The sequence below is a fragment of the Chaetodon trifascialis genome, chromosome 2 (genome assembly GCF_039877785.1).
Source record: "Chaetodon trifascialis isolate fChaTrf1 chromosome 2, fChaTrf1.hap1, whole genome shotgun sequence".
NCBI lineage: Eukaryota > Metazoa > Chordata > Actinopteri > Chaetodontiformes > Chaetodontidae > Chaetodon > Chaetodon trifascialis.
In genome coordinates, this window is record NC_092057.1 from 11125510 (window position 1) to 11137808 (window position 12299).

At 43.0% G+C, this 12299-nt stretch overlaps 1 protein-coding gene across 1 annotated transcript; it reads right to left on the minus strand.

Moving 5' to 3' along the window:
- Positions 1-1175: 1175 nt before the first annotated feature.
- LOC139342321 (E3 ubiquitin-protein ligase pellino homolog 1-like) lies at positions 1176-12299 on the minus strand. Its single transcript, XM_070979381.1, has 7 exons — positions 12095-12299; positions 7021-7184; positions 3946-4075; positions 3614-3715; positions 2880-3077; positions 2562-2750; positions 1176-2344 (listed from the first exon to the last, which is right to left on the minus strand). The coding sequence occupies exons 2-7, from the start codon at positions 7104-7106 to the stop codon at positions 1766-1768; spliced, it is 1284 nt and encodes a 427-aa protein (XP_070835482.1). The 5' UTR covers positions 7107-7184; positions 12095-12299; the 3' UTR covers positions 1176-1765.

A 12299-nucleotide genomic window follows, 5' to 3' on the forward strand; every position in this document is an offset into this window, starting at 1 on the left:
ATCCTGAAATACTGAAAACATTTCAATGTTGTTTAATTTTCATTTGTTTGAGTTAAATTTTTCTCAATATGTTTGAAAAGAAGGCAAGAATAGAATAGTTTTATAGAAATATAAAAAATAATAGAACATTTCACTAGTCTTTACTTTGCTTTTTCTAGTAGGTGAGTTAGTGAGTTATGTCAACAGGTATTCTTTACAATATCAATTATTGTGTCTCATCATAGAAGAATAAAAACTTCATCATCATGTAAGAATCTTGGCTGTACACAGTATTATCTGTGTGCGTGAGTCTGGGTCACACAAACATGAGCAGTGTTTTTTCTCGTTTGCAGTTGGTACAAAAAAGTCAGGAGCAGCATGGCTGCAGAGCTGTGAGGACAACACACATGAATGACAAACTGGAGACGAAACAATGGTGAACACCTCGAGTCTCAAACACACGTGGGTCAGTAAACAGGTCAACATCTGCTCTGATGCTTTCAGTCCTTCATCCCCGTCCTGCAGCTTCCAGCTGATGCATCTGTGGCCACCCATGCTGAGAGCAGCTGAGGTTTTACTGGTTTGACTGAGGAACGGTTCACGTTACCGCGATGTCAGCCAGTCTGAGTCAAAATCAATGCAATTATGGTGCTGGTGTGTTTAGAAACTCTCCAGAAGTAGAGGTTAAGTTCATCCTCCTGGGTGCAGGACCTATCATCTGTGAAATTAAAAGGAAACTGCGTGGTGAATTTTGGTATTTGTTGGAGAGTGGGAGAGTTGGCCTCATGGTGGCGTTAGAGGAAAGGTCACTAATACCATCAGAAATCCTCTTCTTGGTACGTCATGCTCATCTGGTCAGGGGCTGCTGAGATATCCTGTTCTATACTAAAGTGTTGATAGTCGTATATTAGTGTTAAGCATTAATCATTGTATAGTTTCCTTATGTAAACATATTTTCACATTTCAAGCTCCAGAGCAGTGACTACATCTTAATTTTGGGGTGAAGCATACCTTTAAGAGCACTTTGGCAGAACATGCATCATCTAACGGGACAGTTTCTATTCAGTGTTTGTTCCCCATGTAACTCCTGAGCAACACTGGTCTCCTGTCATTCATGCTTGTACATCTTTATTTCTTTTAAAAAAACTACATTCAATCAGGATGTGTGTGTTTCAAGTCACAGACAGCAGCGTAAGAAGTTTCCCAAGAAATATATTTTTGTTTTGATACAAAGTTTGTATTAAGACCAGAAAATACAGTTATTCTGTGTTCAAAGAGGCAACATTAACAGAGGAAGGTCAACTGAATATTTCTTTTACATTTTCCTGCTAAAAGATTCTGTTTCCCACAAAAAAGCCGAAAAAACAAAAACCAATCCACAGAGACAGTGAAACACTCGACTGAAACCAAACTGATGATCAAGTCTTGGTGTTAATGGCTCTTTAAGGCAGAGTGAGACAGTAATCAGTTGTTGGGAACATCTGAGAAACATTACAGCTGTTAAATTCTGCAGTGATTACTGAAGAGGTAAAGGAATAAATGACAAGTTTAAGGCAACTCAACCATCATGCAGCTGTGTCCGCTTCAGAGGAGGACAACGCTGCCTGAATCACTTCTGATACTCAAAAAATGGCAGGAATCAACCCAATAAATGGATCTATATTGGTCGAAATTAAGTTAAATTAAGTTATAGAAAATTAAGTTATGAAATTCCCAAAACTCAAAGCGTGTTGTTCTGTCCACCGTTCTGTTGGTGAAAGCTTGATATAAGCAGTCTGAGTGGTTTCTAGTCCAGCGGGCTTTGGAAGATGAGTCTGATGTAGCCAGACTCTCCACTCAGCGGCTGGATGCAGAACGGGCAGGCGGCGTGGAAGGTGTGCGTGCCGTGCGGCAGCGGGATCTGACTCCAGTACGCCGTCGTCTTCTCCGAGCAGACGTGACCGCAGGGGGTGAAGGCGTGGGTGGGGGGCTCCGCGTCCACGTAGAAGGCCGCCTCGCAGCCCAGCCACAGTGGCACATAGGGGCCCCGCGCCCTGCACATGGGGCACTCTCTCTCCTGACACTCCGCCTCCACCTCGGGGTTGCGGCGCCCCCCCCAGCCGTGGTAGCCGTGCACATGGCCGCAGTGCAGGTAGGCCCAGGGCTGCTTCTCATCCAGGACGTCTTTGCGGCGAAGGCTGGGGAACGCCAGCGTGTTGAAGCCCACGGGACACTGCGGCCGCCCGGCGTTCAGCTCCTGCCGCAGAGCCTCCAGGTGTTTGACGGTGGGTGTGTGCGCCAGGCCCTCGGCCGTCCGCCACAGCAGGGTGGCACCGCACAGGTCGATGAGCGAGCCGTCCACCAACTCGTTACATTCAGAGTCCACCTGACGGAGGGGCGAGCAGAAGATTACGCGTCATTCACACAACATAATGAGACGCCGCCTGTTTTAAGACATTTTTTACAGAGAGACCATCTAGACAGCTAAAGCCATGACATCACTTCCTGTCTTGCTGCTCCTGTCTTGGTACCAGTAGATTCAATGATTCATTTGTTTCAATTCAATAAAACTACAGCTCCGTGAGGGGCAGGGGGTCACACACCATCTTGCCCCTCTGCTGAGATGACCTAGTTTCCCGCAGTGTGAAGACGTTGCCGCAGACTGAGATCTCCCTCCACAGTCCAGGTTTAGAGTCCTGGCTGAAGCCCTGGTGTGGGTGCATCACCAGAACGCCGTTGGTGGTCAGTCCGTCCATCTGACCGTCCCGCATCCTCCACTTGGCTGCCTTCTCCTGCCAAGAGGTCAACAACTCACATTTAGCCTTCTCTTATTGAAACAGCTCGTCTCTAATCTCTGCACATCACAAGGTCATGAATCAGTGCATCATCCACCTCTAACAGCAGCAGTTAGCGCCGCTTACCCCAAGGAAGATGTTCTTGGAGGAGTCGAAGCCTGCGGCGTAGATCCGTGCAGAGTAAGGTGGGTTTCTTTGGCAGATGATACGGCAGGCGAAGCGGGAGATGGTGCTCTGAACAGTCTGGCCATCAGCATGGCTCTGACCACCCGGCACTGTGTCTGTCACCACAAAGTCAATGGGATTTTCTGTAGAACGGCCAATCTGCATTAATACAGAAACATTCATGTTACCAAATCTGGTATAAAAGAGTGTGTGCATGCTGCAGACTGACAGATTATGACTGTCTAATGTAATAACTACATGAGGAAATGGAAAAACATGCATAAAAAGATTTAAAAACAGGATTTTTATCACAGCAATTTGTTTGCAGCTTTGTTGATTCTCATTTCTGCTTCTTATTCCTCAGTTGTGGTTTCCCATTTTTCTTTTTTGGCCACTCTGAATGGATTCACTGTAAGACGGCCTTCTGTGGGCTGAGGAAGGTCTACAAAGCATCAAACCACACAGTGCAACACGACAAAAGTCTAAAAGCGAGAAAAGAATATTTCAACTAACTGAAAAGTGCTGGAGTTTAACTCAGGAAGTCAAACTGAATCTGAAGCTGTTGACTGAAGAAACTACATCTGATTTTCAACTAGCTGTGTAATCCATGTGTAGCCATCCAGACCAAAACCAAACCTGACGAGCTGAACTCCACCTGTCTGTTTGTACGTGTGCAGTTAGTGGATGCTACAGACCTGGAACATGTCTGTATTGCTGTCATGGGTGTACTCCACCACCACCGTCTGCGCCCGGGACAGTGTGTATGAAATGCTGTGCTGCTCCTTGTTGCTTATAGCCTTTTGAGACACAGAAGAGATGCACGGTTACAATACGGTTAAAGTTTAAGAAAAAACAAGTGTTCAACATTTTGTCAAAAAAAATGATGCAGCAAGTTTGCAACAGAAAGAGCGAGCAACATAAATCTATTTATCACACGTGGAATAATTTCCGTGGAATAAGGTGTTTCAATGCCTCATTCAAAAGGAACAGTCAGGAGTGACGTCCACTTGGCGTGTTGAGCTCTCACCTTGGCAGCCTGAGGTGTGCAGGATGAGTGGACAGTGCTGGGTTTCACACCGTTGGCCTTGTTTCTGCGACACAGAGCAAAGCGACTTTTCCGCCTCCCCTTGTCACCATTGGGCAGAGAGCCGTTACACCTGAACGGACGAGAGGGAGGATCACTTGAGTGATGACACATTGTGACCGTCTAGGGTCCCAGACAGGTTTATTTCAGTTCTGGGTCCAATAATAAAAAGGCAAACAAAAGGTCTGAAACCCCAGCAGCCAACATCCCTAGACCACAGGCCCTCTGTTGTGTCCACAGTGAATGGCCTCCAGTCAGAGTCAGCTGCATTCTTTGCTGTGGTGGAGTTTCTCAACACATTAACTGGGTTTAGGCCGAGTTATTCTGCTCCCTGACAATAAACACTATCTACCAGAGGTGGCACAAAGGCATTGTTTTACAAGTCACAAGTAAGTCTCAAGTCTTAGCTATGAAATCCTAACTCAAGACCAACAGGTCTTAAGTCAAGTCCAAGCCTTAAACCTAGTGTTTTGCATCCAAAACACGTAATTATGTGCCTTTCACCTGATGTAACACCATTCAGGCTTTTTAACAGTTAGCACAGCACAGCACAGCACAGCACAGCACAGCACAGCACAGCACAGCACAGCAGAGATAATAAATGTCTTTAAAATTGGTACTTAGGACTTTATGATAAACTTTTCAACCTTTAAAGGCAAATGATGATCAGTGTCTTAGTGTGTTATTCCAGTTACACAGTGACAATAACTCATAAATCAGATGTGGTTCGATGCTGTTATCCATTCTTTGCTCAGTCTTTAAATCTACATGTGAAAATCTGAGGTACCATCTGTTGTCTGCACTAACAAACACACCTTGTGCAATGTGATTGGCTGCTGGTGATTTCATTCAGAGTACCATATAACAATAAAACATTCTGGCTCTGTAAACTGTCTCTCCCAATATTTTCACATCTAACCCTGTGAATGAAGGGTTTATTTTAACCAAAACAGAGGTGAAAGGTTTTTGTGAGTTTTATGTTGTCACTGTTTGAATGAAGTGTGTTTTCCAATGATAAAATCAATGTTTCTGTAAATGGAGTTTGGTGGCTTTGACAAGAGCGATATGTCAGCTGTTTCGGGTGAAAAAAAAAGAGAGTTTTCTCTTTAACACATGGTCTATTTCTGTAGGGCTAATTTCCATAACATCGTCAGACAGTCAGGCTAGCTACCTGTCTACCTGATGCAGGTAAGAAGACAAACAAGCATGTTTCCCAAATGTTTCCTTCTTTCTTTCACTGGAGACAGGAAGCTTTGCTTTGCTCCACATTCAAAAGCAGGATGCTGTGCTAATGCAGTTTACAGCTTATCCACCCGAGCCATTAGGACGCCTCTTAAACGAAACTTAATTGAACGACATTCATTCAAAACATCATGTAATGCAGAATATTGTTCTGGTGCTGAGCTGTAGTGAAAAATAAACTTCAGAAAGATAAATGTTGTTGGACCTTTAATTTAAAGTCAGTTTAGCTGGAGGTTATCTTTGGAGCCAGACTGCTGCCAGCTACAGGTCAAGTAAACATTAAAGTTCAGTTAAAAGTGGAGCCATTCTTTCACTGGATAATGCAAACTTCCTGCATTTCAGATAACGTGACATCCACCTCTTTTCTTCTACAAACTCAGACCACCCCAACTCCACTGTGGCTCTACTGCACGACATATTACATGACCTCTGTTTTCACAAACTCTATGGCTCTTTAAAATTAAACCTTATGACCAGCGTAATTGTCGGTTACTGGGTCCGCCAGACTGTTTAATTCCACATGCGGACATATAATGCGAAAGCAAACAAAAGGTCTGAAACCACAGCAGCCACAGCTTCCCTGACGTCTCTCGACCTCCATGAACCACAGGCTCTCTCTTGTCTCCACAGTGAATGGTCTTCAGTCAGGAGGTCAGCTGCATTCTTTACTGTGTGGAGTTTCTCAACACATTTAATGGCACTGAGGCCAAATTTGCTGCTCCTGAACAAAAAACAATGGACTGAATTTCATATTGCAAATTAAAATGAAGGCACATTGAGCTCAGATGAAGGTATTCGATTCATCTTATTTATCTGGACGGTGCACAAATTCACATCTACACCAAAGAGAGCTACACACAAAGACTCCATGCAGTGACACCCCAACTGCACCAACATATGAATGAGGAAGCCAGTGTTTTTTATAGCACTGCTGCTGTTATTGCAAAACAACCATTTTTCCTATATTTTTACCCAGACTACCAACTTAAAGATTTGACTGGCCTTCCTCCATATGTCACAAAACTATCACTTCTAATCCTTATGTAACCAATGAAATCCAAACAGATTGGTCTGGCTCTGTAAATCAGCCTGGAGTGACTTGAACCTTGCGTAAGGTGGATTCTCTGCAGCAGTTGTCCCTTTGTTACTTCATGTAGTGTCAATGTTGTCTTATCATGGTGCCGTGACGCATTCATGAGCAGAGGTTGTGGTTAAAAACTGTCTCTACTGGTCTACTGATGGACTCAACATCTGTGATTTCGACTTTCAAAAAACATCACATCGTTCATTATCCGTGTTCGGTTCCTGCATGGCGTCTGGATTTTGCATTGGGACAACGTAACTCAAGAACACATGCGCTTTGGCTCGCTCCTCACCAGCTGATTCTCAATTACAAGATGTCATAGTGTCCCTGAAAGCACCACCAAGATGAGTTTCAACGCAGCCCCATCTCACCACGGAATGACCACGCTGTGAAATCAAGGCCTCTGATGAACAAACAAAACAGACTAAGTTGACACTGTGGTGGGTTACCACCATAAAGCGAATTTCAAGTTTCTGCAAGTTTATTTTCATCCCGTTCTGAAATGGTCTCTTTCAAATTGCTGCCTGAAAAGTAGGAACCGGATCTAAAAACAGATTCTTCAGAGAATGAACTGGTCAGCAGTTCATGCACGAGTAGTTAAAGGGCTAAAACAAGCAAAACTTTTAAAGCTTCATCTTGATGTTTCAGGAGATTTGACCACAGCTGTAAAAGCTCCTTAGTGAGCGTCTCACCCCAACACAATGAGCTCTCCATATTTGACTGGTCCTTTGGTGGAAGCAGGGGAGGTGGAGATGTTTTCTTGACCAAGCGAAAACATCTGTGCAGCCTTCGGGGGAAGGAAGGGCGAGGACTGCAGACTGTCACCTTCAGAGCGTCTCCATCAGCGGAGCTAAACCTGCAGACACAACCAGAAGAAGTCATTTTTAAACGTTTCTTAAGATCAGCAAACATGCAATTGAAGAAAGCGTCGCTTCCATTCATTTAAAATTTAAAAGCCTTCTTCAGACTTTCATACAAACCCACACAAAGGCTTCAACACAACAGCATTCATTACTACAATACACCCACACTGCCTTTGTACGGGGAGCTGGGAGCAACAGTGGCAGACAATGTATGTATTCACTCCAGTACACTGAGCGGGGTTGTTAGGTGTAAAGCAGGGCCATTTGCATCCATGACAGGGTGACTCACTTAGCAGCACACTGGAACTGATGTTAATTTTTCTTTGTACCTTGAAAAAACAAGCTGGACATTCATTCAGAGGTCTCATGTCAAAGGCCGAAGAAGACACATCATCATCAGAAACCTGCAAGTTACACTACCGGTAGGTATGACAAACTCTGCACTGATGTGGTTGACTTTAGTTTAGGGTTTCTTCCAGCAGTTGGACACAGTCAACTGAGAAAAATCACTATCATAAATACTGGTATTGCTAAGTCCTTTCTCATTAGAGGTTAATTATATTCTCGTACCCGAGGTAGAAATCCCATTTTAATAGCAGGCTCCCTGTTTGGGTACCCTGCCTTCAAAACATGTAAATTCTGGCATCAAATACCCATTTGGAGTTTTAAGCACTGCAGGTAGGAATGAGACAGAGCCCAAAGCGACACCTTCATAACGTCTGTTTAGTCCAACCAACAGTCCAAACCTCAACATCATCACAAATACATTCATATGATTCAAAGGAAAAGCAGCAAATCTTCACCACGGCTGAATTGAGTCTTGATGCCACACGAGTATTTCACTGAAATCCAAAGCCACATGCGTCAATTATGTACAAATTGATCGTGAAGATGATAATCACTACCCTGTGCTGAGAAACATCCCTGCTAAACGCATCAGTGCTGACAGAATGAAAGAATGTTTGATAGTGAGTGACAGCTATCAGTCAGACAGTATCTGCCCCTTCAGGAAACACTTCGCACACAAACCTGCATCAGTGAGATTGAGTAATTATGCTGGAAGATCAAACCTTCATGACCTTCAGCAGTGGAAATCCTGCAGATCTTGTGTCATGATGCTGACATGAAGGAAGGATGTAAAACCACCAGGCTGATCAAACATTTTACACTTTCATGTAGATTCAGCAGACAAGTCATAGAGACTCTGGGTTTAATTCTGACACTGAATCAATGAAAATTAGACTATTAACAGAAAAATTCTCACCATTTCAGCACTGTGGACGGAGCCAGCAGTCAGTGAACCAACAACTGTTGGGCGAGTGTGTATTTCCAGAGCGATGAGCCTTCAGGCCAGCAGGTGTTCGGTTCAGGGAAACTGGTTTTCAGTCCAATGGGACATTTTTCAGACCATTTTGGTTTTAGACTAATTAGCTGACGGAACAATAGCACGGCACTGTTGCAATTCTGCTGCACAGCTCATCCTGCACAACTCACTTAGAGAAAATATAGGTCAATTTTGTCATTTTTCAGGCTTTGCACATGACTGGGAAATTCATTAGAGTTTCAGGTTTTTCAGGATGTATGAGAAAGCTGCTAGAACAATGGGGAATGCTGCAGGGCTTCCTGCGGTGTAGTACAGTATAGATATCACCTCAGCAAAAAAACAGAGGAAACTTTTCGACCACTGGTAGCACTGTGGAGCATTTTTGTGGCTCCCTCTTTTGTTTTGTCGTCTTAATATGGACGATACACATTCCTGCTACTGGTTTCACAGGCAGCGGTAACACATTACGAAAAGCAGCAATGCACCAACAAAGACAGCGATGAAGAAGACAGAAGAAGTAAATATGATGTGAACAAGGAAGGAAGACAGATGCAAATGTTTTATCACTAAGGAAACAGACTTGTTTTGTTGTTATCATTAACGGTGAATGTAAACAGAAACTGAAGACTGTGAGGATTTGCTGCTTTTCTTAATGTCATTTGACAGTAAACTGCATACATTTGGGTTTTGGGCTCTTGGTTGGAATGATGATCAGCATTTTTCACTGTTTTCTGACATTTCATAGATCAAACTTTTAGCGTTAACTGAGAAAATATTACGCAGATTAACTGATGATGAACCATTCATTGCAGCCTTAGTTTACTTGGGAAAGGTGAGGCAAACGGCTCAGTCAGACCCAGTTTAGCGTCAGACACACCTTAGCCAACACTGGATCCAGTTAAGTCAGTTTAGAACGAGGTGCTGATCAGTTCGGGGCATCAGTGACTGATCTGAGAAATATTTTTAGCTGTGGCTGTAATCCAACACAATGAAGACTGATGGTTAGCAGTTAACTGGGGGATCCGTTGTGTTCAGCGGCTGAAGGACATTTATAGATATATGCACCATGAAAAGGGAGCCTAAGCCTTCCGTCCTGACCAGAGTTTATTTCAGGGGCCATGAATACAGCCAGTGAACTGCAGGGGGACAGAGACCCATTCACTGCCTGTAACTGGACGCCACATAAGGAGGACGACTTCTAAACTGACTTCACTCCTCCACAACAAATGCCCTTTTGTGGTTCTCTTTCCTCTCGTGACAGAGACGTAACGTCCCCTCGAGTCTGACATCGAGGTGAATCACACGTCGCACTGTTTGGGCCGCGGCTCAAAGCTGATTTTATCCCTCACTTGTGACTCAGATCTCACGGTTTCCAATAAGCCTGAGCAACACAAAGCCACATGGGGTCGAGCCTCTTTAGGCAACCTTTTGACTACAGTCTGTCAACATCACCATGGCAACAAGTAAATCAATCAATGGAGAATAAAGCAGAGAGAAATGTCATCAGTCTGACCTCGACTTCATGTCATCCAACCGTCCTCCTCTGATATCTATTGTGCACTAATGTGATTCTGTCCTACCAAGAGCAGATTTCAGAACATGAGCCTGTTTTAGGACTCTGTGACAGCTAACCGCAGAGCGGAGGTGAATTTAAACTTTATCCAGAGAGGCAACAAACAGGTCGACAGCAGGTCTCACGAACGTCACCTGGTGTTTCTTCACTTGTTTCATTCACAACACGATTCCTGACAGCGTCGAGGCTTTTATGCTCTTATTCCAGCAGCGTGTGTCGGGCGCACTGACGGCTGTTTCGATAAATGGAAAGCAACAGAGCCAATCAGAGCCTTGTTAGTCAGATGAAGAATGGGCACGTCACAGAACACATTTAACCAGATTACCAAAACTGGGTTACTCACCACGCTTTGAATTAAATCACAAAAGATGTAAAGCAGCACTGGCAGATTTGACCAAAGATCAATATCATAATAAAATCATTATGATGAATTTACATAAGTTTTTCATATTCTGAGTATTTGTTGTTCAGTATTAGGTCATAGGACCTCCTTAAATAACTCAGCAAAGTTCTTAATAGAGCTGAGTAATAGTTTGATTTTATCAGTCAGTGTGATTTTGGTATTGTGCACATTTTGGATTTGCCCCTTATTGATATTTTACATGTTACATTTTTTACACTTTCCTACTTTGTACTGCAGTTGCTGCACAGCAGTTTCCATCTGTATAAATTAAGTTCTTTCTTACGTCGTGATTCATTTTTCTGAGTACATGATAGTTTAAAGTTTATTCAATATGAAGCGTTTTCTGTGAAAAGCAGCTCCTCTGCTCCTAATGCTTTAATGTTATATTTCAAACGAGTGTATTTATTTTCAGACGTTAACACGGTTGGAGGGTTGGTGTGGCCTACATCTGCTATGAAAAGCTGTAGGAAACCATGTATTAATAATGTGACACTGAATTTAACCATATCAGCCAGCCAACGGCCTAAGATGACAGACAGCTTGAAATGTGACCATCTCTTCTGTTCAGCCTCTGCAGCAGGTCTGCTTTAATCCGCCCAGACTAAACTTTCTCCAGGTTTTAGGTCAACATTTGCGTGTGGAGAGGGACTGACATGTCTATAAGCTTTTAATATGAGCGGACAGTTGGACAAAAAGGGCCAACTTTCAAGTTTTAAATGGGGAACAAAAGCAGCGTCTGCAGGGACAGATGCTCTGGTAGGATGGTGCATGCTAATCAGTTTGTGTGGCCGGAACAAAAGAGGCCAGCTGGGCTACACAGAGCCGGACAGACTGGCAACCACAACCACTGCTGGAGCCCCCTGCTTAAGATAAGATACAGCATGTATATATGTGATGATCAAAGTATATGTATGTGGAGTAATACTCATAATTACCCTGTCACAAAAAGCTAAATTCTTTGCCACACACAATCTGAAGGAAAGTATAAAGTATATGAGTATTTTCAGACAATACAAGACATACACTGATCAAAGGTCAAGTGAACTTGCAGTAGTATATCAAGTTACTCTATGTTGGGTAAATAACTTAAAAATCAGAATTCAGCATTACACACACTTGAAGGAAATGTAGAAACATTGTGGGGTACAGAAGTACTGTACAGTCACCTAATGAGACAAAGAAAAACTTCAAACGATAATCTTATAGCATTATAATTACATTATACGTCTGTGTAGGAATATTAAAGTGATGCTTATTGGTGTTACCATAATAAATGACCAAATACAGTAATATCAGAAACAAAACAAAAAGAAAAAAAAGAAAGAAAAGAAAAAAATCACTTTTAAGTCTGGCATTAAACTCCATAACATTCATGTAGGAACATTATGGGACATTTATGATTTTTAATTATGGATGTTTTATTATTAGTTAGCTAGTTCACGTTATTTGAGTTCTGGTCAGTGACAGTTAAGAACTCAGAGTAGTAGCATCGTTAGCTAACCAGCTTGTTATTTTGTATTAAAGTGGACTGTGGGGCAGACGTTATGAAGTTGGTAGCGTTAATAAGAATTAAGAGAAACTCGTTTTACCACAGCAAACTTACCAAAGTTACCGGTCCCTCTAAAACATTTTCACGTTCCGAATGTCTCGGTTCCGGTTACCGACGCAGCTGACGCCTTCTGAGCGGAGAAAATGTATTCACTTACGGTCCGGTTCAGGCAGTTAAACTACTTTTTATCGGCGGATGACTCGTTAAACTGGACAAACAGTCAATGAGGTTTCGCTTCGTCTCCGCACGAATATAAACT